The sequence below is a fragment of the Scomber japonicus genome, chromosome 18 (assembly GCF_027409825.1).
Source record: "Scomber japonicus isolate fScoJap1 chromosome 18, fScoJap1.pri, whole genome shotgun sequence".
Classification (NCBI taxonomy): Eukaryota; Metazoa; Chordata; class Actinopteri; order Scombriformes; family Scombridae; genus Scomber; species Scomber japonicus.
The window spans coordinates 19,360,705-19,378,698 of NC_070595.1; the positions used below are offsets into that span (position 1 = coordinate 19,360,705).

At 39.2% G+C, this 17,994-nt stretch overlaps 1 protein-coding gene across 3 annotated transcripts; it reads left to right on the forward strand.

The window, feature by feature from the left end:
* Positions 1–1,469: 1,469 nt before the first annotated feature.
* Positions 1,470–14,449, forward strand: atp6v0a1a (ATPase H+ transporting V0 subunit a1a). Of its 3 annotated transcripts, none has more exons than XM_053337869.1 (22): positions 1,470–1,559; positions 2,794–2,956; positions 3,522–3,600; positions 3,688–3,785; positions 3,869–3,997; positions 4,865–4,947; positions 5,532–5,658; positions 5,785–5,867; positions 5,951–6,044; positions 7,327–7,539; positions 8,158–8,308; positions 8,535–8,674; positions 8,901–9,067; positions 9,183–9,273; positions 9,530–9,648; positions 9,759–9,975; positions 10,092–10,199; positions 10,310–10,417; positions 11,210–11,254; positions 11,787–11,904; positions 12,013–12,184; positions 14,203–14,449. In XM_053337869.1, exons 2-22 carry the CDS (start codon positions 2,840–2,842, stop codon positions 14,294–14,296), a joined length of 2,553 nt encoding a protein of 850 aa, XP_053193844.1. In that variant the 5' UTR covers positions 1,470–1,559; positions 2,794–2,839; the 3' UTR covers positions 14,297–14,449. The 3 variants fall into 3 exon arrangements, with proteins under 3 accessions (XP_053193844.1, XP_053193845.1, XP_053193846.1); XM_053337870.1 differs by having other exon boundaries at positions 11,237–11,254; XM_053337871.1 differs by lacking the exon at positions 11,210–11,254.
* The last annotated feature ends 3,545 nt before the right edge of the window (positions 14,450–17,994 follow it).

The following is a 17,994-nucleotide window of genomic DNA, read 5'->3' on the forward strand; positions in this document are numbered from 1 at the left end:
TGCAGAAAACTGAATACCCCTCAAAAACATGTAAAGGCTCTCTTAAGGGCAAGTGTTTGGTTTGTCCATTCTGGGCTACTGGAGAAATATGGTGGCGCAACATGGTGGGCTCTGTGCCAGAGGATCTACTCCCTATGTAGATATAAAGGTCTTACAAAAACAAAATTAGTCTTATTTTCAAGTCATTATACTGTAATTAAAACAACATATTATATTCTATATCTGCCAGGTACAATGCCACTAAGTTCTATACACTGCACCTTTTATCTATTACCTTACCATTACATGGTCCTGTAACCTATGCATGGTGTGTATGTTAAAGTACAATAAGTTTACGTGTATTTCAATGTGAATATAAATAGAGCTGTCATTGTTTAATAAAGAAAAACATAGTCAAAAATCTCCAGCTTCTTTCAGATTCCAGATTCTCAAATGCGACTGTTCATAAGTTTCTTTAGACCTTTATGACAGTAAATTGAATATCTTTAGGTTGTGGATTGTTGGTTGGGACAAAACAAGACTTTTGAGGACATGAAACTCAATTTTCTGGCCAATACTTAACCTCCTGCGGCCCTGAGTCCTAATATGGGGACATTACATTTCGACTTTGCTGGACCTTATATTGCATTGTGCTCAACTTTGACCTGTTGTCCTCGTTCGTGCATGCTTTTTTGTGCCACCTAGTGGTAGCATAAGCACAATACATTAATCAGTGTAAAAACCAGATGACATCTTGGCGAAGTCAATCAACAGCCGATCCCTGACAAAGGTGGACCAGGCACAATTATTTATTATTATGTATACAAAGGGAAGATGTAAATGTAAGGAAATTGTTTCATACACAGGTGAATTAATTGTATTATACAATAAAATAAATCAATTGTTCCCATATGAGGACAACTGTTCAAAGACAATGTTAATTTTTGTTATTATCAGGTCTACAATGTAAAGGGTGACCCTCTGCACCCTTTACTTGCTGAGTTTAAGCTGATTCCCTCAGACGAAGGTTTAGCCTTCCCATGCTGCACCAACAGGTATTCCTTTCTTCCATCTGCTATAGCTGCTCTTAATGGGCACTGATTGCCAGGTCAAGTTGCTCTGTCTCGAATGTTGTTGGGTGTAATGTGGGATGTATGCTGTACATGTATGTTTTAGTGTTGTCATTGTTTGTGTAGTCATTTACCACTGGCTGTAAACCAAATTGCCCTACGGGACAATAACGAGTTTACCTTACCTTACCTTACCTTACCTTACCTTACCTTACTAATCCCAAATATCTAGGAGAAATTTAAAAAATGCTTACCAAACAAAAGCTCGGGCGCAGGAGGCTAAATAGAATAAATAAAACAAACTGCAAAAAGAGATGGTTGTAGTAATGCATTTTTTCACCAGCAGGGGTCGCTCTAACCCCGATGGCTGAATCTCACAGTTTGCCGCGATACTTCCGCTTTGAAAGGTCGAGTAGACTGCTTTAAACCACCGAGTCCGCAACAAACAGCGTAGAGGAAACCACGGAGGAAAGGAAAGAAGAGAGAGAGCAGGCATTCTCCATCTTAATAGTAAGTGAAAATTATGAGATAAGTTGACATGATAGCGGTTCAAACGACTCTGGTGTGTGTTATATTATTGTTGTTATTATTATTATTGGGGCGTCAGTTCTATGTTTGAACAACAGGTGCGCTAAATTATGTTAGCTCTGCTGTTAGCAACACTTTAACGCTAAATTAACTAATATCTAAGTCAAATAACCAACTACTCCATGTCAGAAAAACGTAATATTAACCTCACTGCAGCTACTAACCTGTTGTATATGTTGCTGGTAATGTTAAACTTCAACGCTTGCTCATTTTGACTAGTTAGCAATACTGTTGTGCTAACTTAAAAATAACATAAGCTTAATAAGTCAAGAGTATGTCTACGTTATTGCATTAAGCATTAGATTTGTTTGAAAGATGGCCAAATAGCTGTAACACTGGATCCATTAATCGTAGCTTTTCTGACATCTCCGGTTTTGACAGGTGAAGCTAGAGCTGTCAGAAAAAATGTCGCTAAGCTAACTAATTTAGTCACCATATCAACAATTTGACTATCTATCTAATCCGATTGGGTATGTACGAATTGATCACACTGCTTAGTTTTGCCAAAGAGACCCATTTTTGTTGTGTTACATCATTAAATGTGCACTCTCTTGCATTGATGGAAGTGAGAGTATTGAGGCTTACTAGAGCTACTGGTCACATGCTTACTTCATAATCCACAGATAAGCCCTATGTAGTCGTTTTACAGTGGGAGGTTATGCTGCTCAGCTTTGAACTATCCTGAGAAAATCTACACCTTTTTTTGTTGTCTGTTTTAAATTATATCCATTACAGAAGGTGCTTTTTACATACATTGGCTGTTAACCTTTCCTTTAAATCTATAATAGATATGCAGTCCATTTAAACGTAATTTTAGTTATATTGCAGTTACATTGCAAACTCTCTTGTCTGTGTAATAACATTCCTGTACCGATCATGGGATCAGCATGGGGGCAACCTGATATATATTTTTTTCTTTTCTCCTTTTGTCACATGCCAGCTTCTCCATGTATGTGTGAAACTAGCACACAACTGAGAAAGGCCTCCTTCATTAGTGACCCATGGAGAGAAAAGTGTGTTGAATGTCGAACTTTGCAGATTTTGTCATGTGTCATTAAAACATACCCCGACTTACAGGATGTAGTGTGTCTTCATTAAAAGTGATAATCAAGGTTTTGTGTTATTAACAGACAATATCTATGTTTTATTTCTAAAGGTTTTAGTTGAGTTACGGGTGCTGAGCACTCACATCCTTCAACAACATGGGGGAACTCTTCCGGAGCGAAGAGATGACGCTGGCTCAGCTCTTCCTCCAGTCAGAAGCTGCCTACTGCTGCGTCAGTGAGCTTGGAGAGATCGGGATGGTGCAGTTCCGTGATGTAAGTCTTTGATTGCTTGCATTATTTACAGATACAGACCTCTCTAGGTCTACCATTTTCTACCATCGGAGGCTCGCTTTCCAAAGCTGCTACCTGTAGGTCGTTTTCTGTTGAGAAAGTGCATGCCTTCTGCATCATGTTAATCATGTGCTCACAGCTGACCCCTCATTCCACGCATGAGAAAGCCCATTCCTGACAAAAACCCAGAGGGAAGCTTTCTGCTAGAACAACAGGAGGGGCTTTCACAGAGAAGTGTTTTTCTTCAACAGTGGTATCTTATTCATGTGATCACGTTATACAGTGGCATCCTTTATCAATAAAAAAAAAAAAAGAAAAATTAGAAATGATGACATAGAAAAGAGCTTTTATTTATATTTTCTCCAAACTGTTTATTCATTGACTCTGAATGTAGAATTTGAGCTCATTAGATTATTGATATCATAGAATCTTACTTTGCTGATCTAATGCACCTAACTTGGGTTGGTACGCACAATTTTTCATGTAACGTCTTTACAAACGTGAGTCTATGTTCTGTTGTGTAACTCACATTTCTTGTTTCTCACAGTTAAATCCTGACGTGAATGTGTTCCAACGAAAGTTTGTCAATGAAGTACGACGATGTGAAGAGATGGATCGCAAACTGAGTAAGTGAGCCTTGATATTTCTTAACAGGACTGAAAGTTCTTGTTAATCATTTTCCTGAAAATAAAACTATTCCTTCTCTCTCACAGGGTTTGTGGAGAAAGAGATTAAGAAGGCGAACATCCCGATAGTTGACACAGGAGAGAACCCTGAAGTCCCTTTCCCGAGGGACATGATCGACTTGGAGGTGACTGCTCTCTCTTAAAGATTATAAGTGAGTTCTATGTTTTACTGCAACCCTGAGCTGACCGCACTGTTTTTTCCCTGCAGGCCACCTTTGAGAAGCTTGAGAATGAGCTGAAGGAAATAAACACCAACCAAGAAGCCCTAAAGAAGAACTTCCTGGAACTGACTGAGCTCAAGCACATTCTGCGCCGCACACAGCAGTTTTTTGATGAGGTCAGCTTGACTGTGCACGCAGGCCTTGCAAAACAATGTGCTTGCGTCTTTCATTTATCTAGTGTTGCAGGGACCTTAAAGAGAAATGGGTGTACAATTGTCTTTAGTTGTAACATTTGAAACTACTAAATCCAGCCTGAGAAGCAAATTGACATTTACCAATAAAATACTAATATTTATTGATAGACTAATTAATTCATTTATATTAATGTGGCATGGGCAAGAAAAATGTTTCAGTCTAGACTCAGTGTAGTGGTTATACAGACTCTGCTGAAAAGCTTTCTGTGTGAATTATACACACACACACACACACAAACAAACACACACACACACTCACAAACACAAAGGAGTACTTATTGCAGCTTGATTTGGCAAAAGGTGTGTCCACTCGTGATCTTTTATAGTTGCTCACATGGCCTTGGCCCATTTACACCGGCTATTCACATTAGTCAATATGCTGTGATGTTACTGCTGTATAATACTTTGCACAGAGTGAGCTGTGCATACACTCTTCTTCTGCCAGAGCAAAGCATTGCCTGCTGACCTTTGCTCATCATCAGTTCCACTTCACTGCCTTCACAAGCAAACTGGATTTACCTGTGATGTTTAGTCATCATTTACAAGTTGTTATGAGTTTTGATTGAGATGAATCATTTAGCCAAACATGTAGCAGGTAATCCTTTAACTAGAGAAAGTCACTGTCTATTCTGGAAACTACACTTGGCTCTTTCTTTCTCCTGTCCAATTGTCATAACGTTCAAGTAAATAACAGCAATGTTTACAAGTATATTTGTCTGGTAATGTAGTGACAATAAATTACTCTGCTGCCATTGTATATGATGATTTTGTTATTGGACTCTCATGCAGATGGAGGACCCCAGTTTATTGGAGGAGTCATCCACCCTTCTGGACCCCAATGAGATTAATCGAGGGGCTCCTCTCAGACTGGGGTGAGTCTGTTTTTGTGGTTGTCTCTCATTTAAAAGGATTAAGCCTTTTCTTCATAGATGTCCAGTCTGTGCACTTGAGCCATCTGTGTCTGAAATCGCAGTGTTACAACTAGCCAATCACCTCCCACACACCAGCTCAGGCTGCCCAGCTTAGTCAGGCGACAGAGGTTACCTAACACGGAAATCCTTTCAGAATTCACATTCACAAGTGTAATTCCTACTAGTGTATACATTTCAACTGATTTCATTGGTCTGATCAGCTCTTCTTTCAGAGAAAACCAAAGAATAATGTTAATCACTATACGGTGAACCTGTGCTGTACTGTCAGAGTCTGTTTAATTACATAGAGATAGTCTAAGTTGTCATGTTAAACATTGTGAAACATACATTTTGCCTTTCATTTGATATTTTATTAAGCAAAGATTGAAGTTGCATAATATTGACATAAAGATCATCCCAGCTGTTCAGGCAGGAAGAAATGGCTTTATATAATACTTGCCATGTTGTTGAAGCTATATGTTTTATATATATACTAACTCAGGTAACCAGTAACAACAATTACAGAATTTGTCTATATGTTATAGATTTGTGGCTGGAGTTATCGGAAGGGAACGTATTCCCACATTTGAGAGGATGTTGTGGAGAGTTTGCAGAGGAAATGTGTTCCTGAGGCAGGCAGACATTGAAGATCCTCTGGAGGACCCCGCTACGGTCAGTACTGTTAAACACAACTTACAATTAATGGTCTCTAAATAACTTGCAAACTAATTGCTTAACACTGGGAGTGGATTACAGAACTGTACTGACCAAAGTCTTGACTGTATAATGTTTTCACAGGGGGACCAGGTCCACAAGTCCGTCTTCATCATTTTCTTCCAGGGAGACCAGCTGAAGAATAGAGTGAAGAAGATCTGTGAGGGGTAAGAGACTGAGAAATATTTGTATAATATTTGGTGTGTTTTTGCCAACAGATGCTTATGTGTGCTTCTTCATCTGCCATCAGGTTCAGAGCAACGTTGTACCCGTGTCCAGAAACACCTCAGGAGAGGAAAGAGATGCTAGCAGGAGTGAACGCCCGCATTGAAGACCTGCAAATGGTACATGCACTAACAGAAAAAGCATCCACGCTCAGTTGACTCATTAACACTCGCTTACACAAAAAATACACTTAAACCAGATAGTTCCCCTTTTTTTTATGTTTCTGTGTGGTCAGCAAATTTCTCTTCATTGGAAAGTGTTGGTAAAGGAATTTTCATAAGTCATGTAGTCAGACAGTAACACTGATATTGTGTAAGCAGTAGTGATGTAAGCTCCTTTCAGCTCTATAGGAAATGTTACTTAAAAGATGTAAGTAACACGTGAAGGATGAGGAGTTTAGTTTAAAAGCTTTTGGATTTTTGCACAAATTAATGTCTTCCAATTTAGCGAATCTTTCCACAGAAGCTACATTGTTTTTATTTTGTCTGCAGTGTTGAATTACTCCCCAGTGACTTGTTATCTAGTAGAAGGCAGAGAGGTCCCCGGGTAATCATTCTTTCCTATGTTTTTCTTTCCAAATGAGAAATTGCAAACGTCACTCAGACTTGCTTATCAGAGAGCTCATCTTTCTCTTACATACTACTTCAATTTTGTTAAAGAGAGATTAATTCAAATGTTGGAGGATCATTGACAGTTAGAGCTCAAGACAGATACTTAATACTTGGCATACATCCCATACAACAATTCGATTGATTTCCTCTCACAGCTTGGGAATGTGGATATTACACTTGTTTCTATGTGGGAGCTGAGAGCTGAATGGCATAGATGAGGAAGAATGTTGAGTCATTTGGGTAGAAATCAGTTGCGTGTGTGGGACATTAAGCCTCTCAACAGCAGGCTAGACTGTGCCTATAAGCAGACAGCATAGAGCTTATATTATCCAGCTATTTGCTGATCATGAAGGTTTGCTTTAAATGGCAGTCACACAGCAGCATACTTTGGACTATCCTATACCCTATATCTCTTATCGGAAAACCAAATGGATTAGATAACCCTTCCATATATGACTTAAATGCTGACTGAGCATGCATCCTACCTAACTTTAGGTATGATTTATGATAAATATAACTTGAACATGCAGGTTTCTTTCATACCCTAATGAAAATAATTACCAGACACTAAAGGTTGTAGCAAGAAGTTTATTTCCTCTTTTTTTTATTTTATGGAACTGCATTTCATCACTTGTAGCTCTGGGAAAGCATAGGGTGAACCAAAATGACAGAAATAGACTGTAACAAGAGGCATTTTTGCTTCGGGACTGTTACTGTAACAATTACATTACATAACCCACAGTTTACTATGCTGGGATTTGAACACTTCTATTCTTTTCTACCCCTAAAGGTGCTGAACCAGACAGAGGATCACAGACAGAGGGTCTTGCAGGCTGCAGCCAAGACAGTCAGAGTGTGGTTCATCAAGGTGAGGAAGATGAAGGCCATCTACCACACCCTGAACCTCTGCAACATTGATGTGACCCAGAAGTGTCTGATCGCCGAGGTGTGGTGTCCTGTCTCTGACTTGGACTCCATCCAGTTTGCCCTGCGCAGGGGGACGGTGAGTAACTGAACACCAAGCGCTGTGTGTTTCATGGGAGCTATCCAACATTTAGTGGGTTTACTTCACATCTTAAAGACACAGACACACTCTGCCTCACTTTTTTTTTTTTTTTTTTTGAACGTTGACTTTGGTTCAAGTTAACCCTGTTTTATATTGAATGTAGCAGAACCAGTTTGAAACCAACTGTCTCAGTGCAGAAAGAATTCAGCCAGCAGGATATTCAGACTTTTGTTTGTACTCAAATATAGGCTTATTTTTTATTTGTGTCCACACAAGTTGGAGGAGCTTACAAGTTATGGTGGGTGCAGACATGACCTGCAAATTAACTCAGACAAGAACTAAAGAATTTATCCTAAAATTGTACAAATATATGTTTAAAAAATGCTGGCTGCAACACATTTCCATGAAGACCAGTTACAAACTGTAATGGGTGTAGTAAGTTGAGTAGTTAAGGCTGTATGACACCATTTACAAGTGAAGCTAGCCAGGTGCACACTCTTCATGCACAGTTCAGAGCAGAAGTAGGTATCAGATAGACTAAGAAAGCTGTAAATACCTCTCATGTCTGTATTGTGCATAATCTTGTGTTGCATAATGATTCATTCTGCACTGCAGGAGAAGAGCGGCTCCACTGTGCCTTCCATCCTCAACAGGATGCAGACAAAGCAGACCCCACCCACCTATAACAAGACAAACAAGTTCACCTCAGGCTTTCAAAACATTGTGGATGCTTATGGAATCGGCAGCTACCGTGAGATTAATCCAGGTATGCATGTGCCACACCTTTTTTTTTTTTTTAAACCTCTGTCTGTCAGTTTTGACCTTTTTATCTTAAAACCAGTTGAACTTTTATCTTAAAACCAGCTGGAGTTTTTTGCTTCAGCTGCAGCATCTTTCATCATCCTCCATTATCACTTTGTTATATCACGACATGTTTCATTCATGTGTCATCCCCCCCCCCCCCCATATGTTGCCTGCCTCCTTGTCTCTAGCTCCATACACCATCATCACCTTCCCCTTCCTATTTGCGGTTATGTTTGGTGACCTGGGCCACGGGACACTCATGACCTGTGCTGCTCTATACCTCGTGCTAAGAGAGAGCAGGCTGATGGCCCAGAAGAACGATAATGAGGTATGGATCCCATCATGGCCATCTCACCAGCCCTACACATTCCTTATATGTGACACACACCAGCCCCTGAACTGTACATGACTCGCTGCTATGGGGTTTAAGTTGATATTTACAGAAATGCAGCGTTTCATGCTTTAAAAAAATTAATTTTAATTTGTCTCTCATCTGTCTGGTTCTACATTTTTTCTCCTGATATTTAAATGTAATTTCTAATGTTGTACCGCAGATGTTCAGCATGGTGTTTGCAGGGCGCTACATCATCCTGCTTATGGGAATCTTCTCAGTTTACACGGGCATCATTTACAACGACTGTTTCTCTAAGTCCCTCAATCTGTTTGGCTCGGGCTGGAGCGTCAGGCCTATGTTTGATTCTCGAGTGGGGGGCAACTGGACGTAAGTGTCACTGGTAAACAATGACTGACTGGAGCTTTAATCCAGTGACTGCTTTAGATGTGCCGTAACTCAAGTCTGAAAACTGATCCGTTTTTCTCACCCTGTTCCTGTTCAGGGATCAAACACTCGAGACAAACAAGGTTTTGCAGTTGGACCCAGCAATAGATGGAGTTTTCACAGGGGCGTACCCTATCGGCATTGATCCGGTGATTACCTTTTTGAAATCTGTGCTCTCATAGTTCTGACAAGTAAAATTTTGCTGAGTGGTTACTGATTATATTCTTTCAAGCCACATCTTGGCAAGTTATTATGCATATGTTCAAAATAAATAATCAATAATGACTCATTGCTAAAAACCTATCAATGGATAGTAGAAGTAGTCACGTAAACTTGCACTTCAGCAAAGTTTAATGTTAAAAATATTTTATTTTTGCAACAGTTTTTGACCATATTGTTTCTTAGATATGGAACATTGCCACCAACAAGCTGACATTCCTAAACTCCTTCAAAATGAAGATGTCTGTTATCCTGGGAGTCATCCACATGCTGTTTGGAGTGTCTCTCAGTCTCTTCAACCACCTGTGAGATTTAAAAAAAAAATCTCTATTTAAGTTTGCACTTCTTGTTGTATTTCCTTCTCTTTGAATTTGTATATGACCGTGACAAATTGGCTGTTTGTGTTTCTCGTCAGGTATTTCAAGAAGCCACTGAATATCTACTTGGGATTTATCCCAGAGATTATCTTCATGGCCAGTCTGTTTGGCTACCTCGCCCTTCTAATCTTCTATAAATGGTTGTCATACGATGCAAGAACCTCTAAAGATGCGCCTAGTCTCCTCATCGCCTTCATCAACATGTTCCTGTTTAGCTACACTGACAAAACTATCAAACCTCTGTACAGAGGACAGGTTAGATACACATTTTGGATTTTACACATTATCTCTTTGTCCTGACATGAAACACTATGAACTAATTGTCTTTCTCTGTTTTCTGTCTTGTCTTGATTTTCTCCCCTAATGTGTAGATGGTCTTACAATCACTCTTGGTGGTCATCGCCATGTCATGTGTTCCTTGTATGTTAATAGTGAAAACTCTGGTTCTGCGGAGACAGTATTTGTGGCGGAAAAACTTGGTAAGATAAAACAGACCTGTTAGCATTATCAATAATTGTATTCAAGACAATTTTACTAAACACAATAAGTGATTATTAACTCCCCATATTTTGTTATTTTACTTTGACAGGGCACAGAAAACTTTGGAGGGATTAGGGTGGGCAACGGTCCCACTGAGGATGAGGCGGAAATCATCCAGCATGACCAGCTCTCACAGCACTCTGAGGAGGAGCCTGAGGTAAAAAGAGGCATGCTGCCTGACTGCATTTTCTTCCCATTGCTTACGAAGCTAAAGTAACAGCAGACCAGCAGTTTGGTGGGAGAGGAGGAAGGAAAATGGGTTATAGGATCTACTCGCATCTTTTAATAATTCAGTCGCTCAGACACAGTTGTAAAGACAGACCTGTATGTTTCCACTCCTCTTGTACCACCCACAAACATCAATTATGTATGAAGGTCCAGTTCATTACAAAAGGTTAAGCTCCAGTGTCTCACATTTCTAAATTATTATTCCATTCTTAGATTATTAAATCAATCAATCAATCAATCTTTATTTGTATAGCGCCAAATCACGACAGAGTTATCTCAAGGCACTTTACACATAGAGCAGGTTCTAAACCGAACTCTTCAGGTTTTAACTTTAAAGAGACCCAACATTCCCACATGAGCAACAGTGGCAAGAAAAAACTCCCTTTTAACATGAAGAAACCTCAGGCAGAACCAGACTCAGAGTGGGTAGCCATCTGCCTCGACCGGTTGGGGTAGCATTATAAATGCTATTAAGAGATTAACTAAAGGAATGACATTAACTTTGTTTACTTTGAAATTACTTGTGTTTTTTTTAGTACATCCTACATCCCCCGACTGAATTCTGAAATGTCTTGACTGTACTTCTGAGCATAATGTTGCCATCATCTAATGTTCATCTTCTTCCCTTATTAAGCGAGTAACTGGTCTCTTTCGTTACCTTTCCCATTTACCGATTTCTGTCTGTCTGTCCATCTGTGTGCGTGTGTTGTCAATAACCAAGCGTTGCCTTTTGTCACCTGCTTTCAAGGCCCGGGAGGAGGAAGAGGTAGGACAGGAGCTCATACTACACCTCCACCCTGCAACCTGTCCCCTGCTGTGCATGTCTTAGCAACCCTGTGTCTTTCTGCCCCTCGGCTTTGACTGTGGATGCTGTCAACCTATTCTTGCTGCTCTTAGCTGTGTCTGTGTGTGTGTGTGTGCGAATGTATGTTTATGTTAGTCGATGTGTGGTCGGCGTGTTTCAGGAGTCTTCTTTTTGTAACATTGGCTGCAGGGATTCCTCAAGCAGTGGGCAAAGCATCTTGTTGGCCAGCGCTTCCTTACAGTTCCAGTGCTGTGCATGAAGTATCAGCAGCGCAGCTGATTTTATGGGTTCACAGGCTCCTAAGACAACAATGCCTCTTCTAATCTTGGGTGTGCTGATCTACAAATGGCTTTCCTTTTTAATTACCTGAATAATCATGCACACACAATGAAGCAGGCTCCTCCTATGTGGACCTAAGGACCTGTCGTAGAGCTGTAGTTTTCTAGATGTCCATACTGACATGCAGTTACATTTCAATGTCTCTGTCCCACAGTTTAACTTTTCAGACGTGGCCGTGCACCAGGCCATCCACACTATAGAGTACTGCCTGGGTTGTATCTCCAACACTGCTTCCTATCTGAGGCTTTGGGCCCTTAGTCTGGCGCATGCACGTAAGTTACATTATACATTTTTCCTTCCTTTATCTCCAAGGTTTGACCTTTTAAATTAAAGTATAAATATGGAGGATTGAACAACTTCCCTTTTTTTTTTCTATGCAGAGTTGTCAGAGGTGCTGTGGTCTATGGTGATGCGCATCGGCCTTTCCACAAGCAGCATTGGAGGATTTTTCCTTCTTACCATAGTCTTTTTCTTCTTTGCTGTTCTCACAGTTGCAATTCTTCTCATTATGGAAGGTCTGTCAGCCTTCCTGCATGCACTGCGACTGCACTGGTAAGTTGTTTGTCTTAGTATCTGTTGCTTCCTTTCTTTGTCACCTCAACATTGACCACACTTTCACATAGTACCTGTTAGACACGCGCACCTGCAGGTAGATGCACAAAACCACTAACTAAAAAGTGTCACGTACAGGAACATTTCTAGTCTGAAGGCCATTGTAGTTTTGCTACTAGACATACAAGATACAACAACAGTCACTGGTGTCAATATTTGTGTGTGCAGTATATATAAAAGGGTGGACCAAATTAACACGTGCACAAAATAATGCACTTTGCACTATGATATTCAGTATTTATCCATTTAAAAGAGGTATTTAATTATATTATAAAGAGCTTCTATGACATAATAACAGGAGCATGAATCCTAACTTAGTTTCCATACAACAAATTTGCCATTTTAAAAGAAGAGTGCTCAATGAATGCCAAATAACAACAAGCACAGTAAACTATAACTCTATAGCTCCATCTGCAGGCGAGAGCTTTTATCCCACCCAGTGGACCATTCGAGGTTGCACAGAAACAGTTTGTGAGTGATTAATACAGCAGGATATTTTTTGCATTGAAAGGGTCAAATTAATATTTTAAGTGTCATAGTTTGTACTGAAGGTGTAGATCCAGTGTGGCAGACATTACACAAATTTTAATGAAGTGGACACAAAAAGAGTGTCAGGGAGAGGAATTTATCTATTTTTTAAAAAATGATCATATTATCAGTTTTTAGTAAAAGGCCTACTACACTGAAAATACATATTTCATGTTTCATATATCAGGACTTCATGTTTACTTCAGATCAATACAAAGTTCAGTATTTACAACAAATGATTATAATTAAAATTTTAAATTTATAAAAAATTTTAGGCACACAGACCAGAATAAAAATGTTAAAAGTAGTTTAAAAGTTTTCATTTTTGTGTTTCCCCTCTAACCTCTCGTGGGGGTGATTTCAACACCAGTAACACTCAGTACAAGGGTGTGCATGTCAGCTGGGGTGTGTCCCAATTAGAAGTTATCTGATTGTGGCTTCACATCTCCCGCTCTTTCCTGGCTCGTGGCCTGGAACATGTCTGGCTCCCATCAGCATCGTGCTTTCCATTTAGCCACGTGTGCGGTGTGCAGAACAGCCCATGGAACGGTACCAACGAGACTTTGTTGTCTGCTCATTAATGTCTTTGTTTGGCCGGGCTAAATGTCATCCTGGTTTCATTATGCGCTGGCACATTTACACACTCTTCTCTGTGACTGTCCTCTACACAGGAACACTTGATCAACTTTCAGTAAATGGCCTTCAGGGACAATGAGGTGCAATCAGTTTAGAACACAGACAAACAAATAATAAAACAGCAATTGTAATATTTTATTTCTAATTATTGCATTACAAATAACAGCTTTGCTAATCTTAGTAATATACTGTTTACTATATATGCAGAAAAATGTCATGAGATATTCGTATTTTGTAAAAGAATGAAATTATATATCTGAAATTAAACACAAATGTGCCCTCTGAAATTCTAGCATAATCGGTACAGATGAGACTCCTCTTATCCATTTTGAGTTTTGTTGTCACACTGATCAGCCAACATACTGAGAAGTGTCTGAACATTTTTGTAAGAAAAAGTTACTCCCACTAATTTAAAAAAAATGAGAATCATCTCGTCTGCTTTCCTGCACCAGACAGACTATGGAATGGCGAGTATTTGCAGCTCCTCAGTTAAAAGGTCATCCAGCCGTCACTTAGCATTGGCCTTTTTAAAAATAGAGCCTGATCATTTTCCAGAAGGGAAGAAGCTTCGGTGTCTGGTCTCGGGACCAGGTCCAGGAGCAAGCATCTAGACATGAGGGGGTGCAGGTGGGCTCTGTTACAGAGGAAGACTGAGGAATGGAGAGCAGGGGTCACAGAGCCAGCCACAACTGCTCTGCTCAGTATTACCCAAACCTGACAGTCATCACCAGTCTGTGTTGTTGTAAAAGAGGCTTCCTGATTTTTTTTTTAATGCATCTTTGTTTTCTCTGCAGGGTGGAGTTCCAAAATAAGTTTTACTCAGGCCAGGGCTTCAAGTTCCTCCCCTTCACATTCGAAAGCATCCTGGATGGGAGGTTTGAAGAATGAGATCCGACTACTCTTCTAATAAAGTCATACATCAGATTCTCATCTTGAGAATCAGTGTGGTGTTGAATAGAGATTTTTTGTTGTTGTTGTTGACGTCTGTCAAACTGCCAATAGTTTTAAACTTCTCACCATTTTAAGAAACATCATCTAAATTGGGAACATCTACTCAGAAATGACTTTTCATTCATTCATTCCTCATTATCTGTAATCTGTTATGTGTCTTGTCTTAGTGAAGTCATTTGTTTTATTTAGTTTAATATTATTTATGCAATTTTGTCCTATTGTAAAACCTGCATTTCTTTTCATATGTGGGAGTGTTGCACTGCAGATCATTATGAATTAGATCTACTATTTGTTGACAGATGCTTATTCAGAGTAAAGTGACTTATGTTAAACATGTATTTAACTTTCTTTATATCTTTGCGTCATTGTATTCAGGTTGTCTCTTTCTCTCTGTGTCGGCATTGTTCTTTAGCACCAATCAACATCTCGTACACAGCTCAGCTCATCAGTTCAATTTCGAAACATGCACATGCACGTTGCACATGCAGACCCCGCTATTACGCTGTAAACTGACCTCGCACACAGAGCTGTAAAAGGTCTAAAGGGAATACCATTAAACAGTTGTTTGAAAACTAAGATGAACTGACTGTTTAATCCTGTGTTGTGCTCTAACATTGCCACAGATCTCCTTTGTGTTTATTGATCTGTTCCTGTCTGTATACGTGATAGAATGAAGGGGGGATGTTCTTTAATAATCCAACATACTAAAATGATTTGATAGTATCAGCCTTTCTTATTTTTGTTTCATATGCTGGTTTCACATGTTTAAAATGTTATCGTAACATTTAGAAGGGAGTACGAACAGCGTACAGAAGATAGGCTCATATAGAATTCCTCCAAAATTGTGACGCACCCACATTAATCATGTGTCTCTGTGTCAATAAAGTGGTAAGAGCTGGTTTAACACTTGTTTTTGAATTTATTTGTTTCCCTCTTGAACGTTCTTTTCCCAATTAGGAGATGGTTAATAAACAGCATGGTGTCCATACATATCTGCATGGGTGAAAATATGTCCCATAGGCTACATACAGTGGTGCTCATTACCCATTAGGTACATCTCAATATTATGCATAAAAATGTTTTAAGCTAAATATTAAACATAGTTGGGAACACGATTTTGATCTTCACTTATTTGTAGATGACCATACTTGACACATGAGTTTTGTATAGTCTATGCCAAAAAAAACACAAATCGTGAAACACTTAAAGATGATTGATAAATTGCATGTGACCTCTGAAATTCATGGTTAATATTATATTTATGTACCAGAAGTACCAAAAACAACTTATTTTCATCTAATGCAATCATCTTTAATGATCTCAACTTTATTGGCATCTGTTCAAATAGAAACTGAACAATGGTCTCCATGGAGAAGTTTATATTATAATTGGTGTGTGTATGTGTGTGCTATTCTCACATTCTACTGGACCTGACTAATATTTTTGCACACATTTATGACGGTATACTTTAGGACATCTCGTAGTTGCAATGACTCACAATTGTTGAAAAACGTATTTTATAGTCATTGACTGCTGATTCCGCACTTCTCTAAACCGGCCGGTAGGGGCCGCAAGTGAGCTAGGCTAATAAGTCTGTTGCAGACCACATTTTAGCCTTTGTCTTGGCTCAAAAACTAACTGAACCGGAGCATCTGTAGATTCATTCCATGCTTGATATATTATGGGTCAGGGTTAGGCTACTAAACGATATGAGATTAATAAATCCCCGTTTTTGTTAGGATCAATGCCAATCAATTAATATGTGTTTTTTCTGACGTATAAAATAAAAAGGAAAGTGGGAAAAAAAGAATAACACCTCATTAACATAGTCCAATCAAACACTGAAGGTTTTAATGATTCTCAGTTACCCTTCTAGCTCTGTACCTACATATTATTGTGACTTCACAGATGTTTCACTCTGCTAGCGATCCTCTTGGTGGTGCTATTGAACAGGCCGTGCAGTTACAGCAGTCCATGTGAAATTAGTGTTTTGTTTTTCCCCTCAGTACTGCATGTCAGAAGTTTTTTATAAAAAGCACTTATAGTTATCCGTGACATTGAATTATTTTGATTACCCTCTTGACTGCTGAACTTTATGCCTGTAATGGGATACCAGAGATTTATTTGGCAAACTAAAAGGAAATTACCCATAAGAGAGCTCTGACTGTATTAGAAATTTATGTCTAGTTAAGTATTCTGTACATAATAGGCCTTTTCTTTAATGTGTCAGTTATCACTGTGTAATCAACCGGTTTCGCTCAGTGTAGCCGTCTACAGGCATTTACTGTATGTTATGAGTCCAAACAGAAGTATCCACTTGAGTTTCCACCCTCTTTGAAAGGGCTTGTCTGACTTGTCTGACAGTCCTGTCAAAAGCAGCAGGAAACTTTCAACTTTACACAATATTGTGTATTCATAAATTAGTTGGCCTAACAAATAGCATGCAATGTCACTGCCAATGCAAAGTCTAAAACAGTGTCTCATCCTACTGGCACCTTGGGAGGCATACTATAAAAACCTTTAGCCACAGAAGACAAGGAACATCATGTTCTCTATCCTTCGTATTTTGTCGAGGGGGGTGGCTGCTATTAGCCACAAAGTAATAATAGAGCTCTTTATTTATCTTGCTTTTTTCTTCTTTTTTTCAAGAAAGCTCATTTTATTTGATATTTCCCACAGTGTCATGTATAACCAGGGGTGAAAGCAAGCTTGCATAAGAGCCCCAGAAATCCTGACGTGTTTACACTTCCAGGGAATCCTATTCTGCTGTTTCGAAGCATAAACCCCAAAGAGACCGAGCTTATTATTTCACTCCTTTATCTTAGGCAAACATTAAGTGCACTTTAGTTTGGCAGAAAACTGTCTCTAGGAATGTTGTGGTTCTTCTAAGGTTATAGTAGATTTTTCTTTGGGATAACAGGGATGCTTTTGCAGCTGGTGTAGTGCTGCAGGCCTTGGTGTTGTCTTGATCCAGGCACAGGAAAACAGATTTAGATATTGTATTAGCCTACACCGGTAACAGCTAAAAATCCACAAGCATCACTGTCATGTTTTGCTGTACTTTTCCATACACTACAAAGCGCAATCCGTACTTTACAGTATGTGAAATATCACTATTATTTGAATACTTTTGTGGCTGACCACAGTATCCACCATCTGAAGAGCCCAAACTACAGTATGTGTTATGAATTTGTACAAAATCTGGAGCCTTTGTGTTCTTGCTGGCACAATTTAAGACTCAAACATCTTACACATCTTTGTGGGATGAGAGACTCAAGATCCTTTCCAAGAGTGCTGTGCGCTCTGCAGCTGTGGAATAATATTGATGTTCTCTTTTCTTCTGTTTTCCACCCACACACTCTTTCAAGCCCAGTGTTAAACTTTCGGACAAACAAATGATAACATTTTAAGTGTAGCTCATATAGCTTGTGCTTCTGTGCTGCTGTTATGAAAGAAATCATTAGGCTTATATTCTGTCTTTTACGCAATATATCTGACATATCTTTGGACTACACAGACTAAACAAAGTCTTTTTTAACTAGACACATGAGAAAAATGATTTCTGTTCAGAGAGTGAATAACAAATCAGAATTGGAAAAGTTTTTTCCAAATAGTATATAAAAGTTGGACAAAGT

Coding starts and splice junctions, on each gene's coding strand:
- atp6v0a1a (XM_053337869.1), top strand. CDS start 2,840: ATGGGGGAACTCTTCCGGAGCGAAGAGATGACGCTGGCTCAGCTCTTC. Junction 3,601..3,687: donor AGAGATGGATCGCAAACTGA/GTAAGTGAGCCT, acceptor TCTCTCTCACAG/GGTTTGTGGAGAAAGAGATT. Junction 4,948..5,531: donor GGGGCTCCTCTCAGACTGGG/GTGAGTCTGTTT, acceptor TATATGTTATAG/ATTTGTGGCTGGAGTTATCG.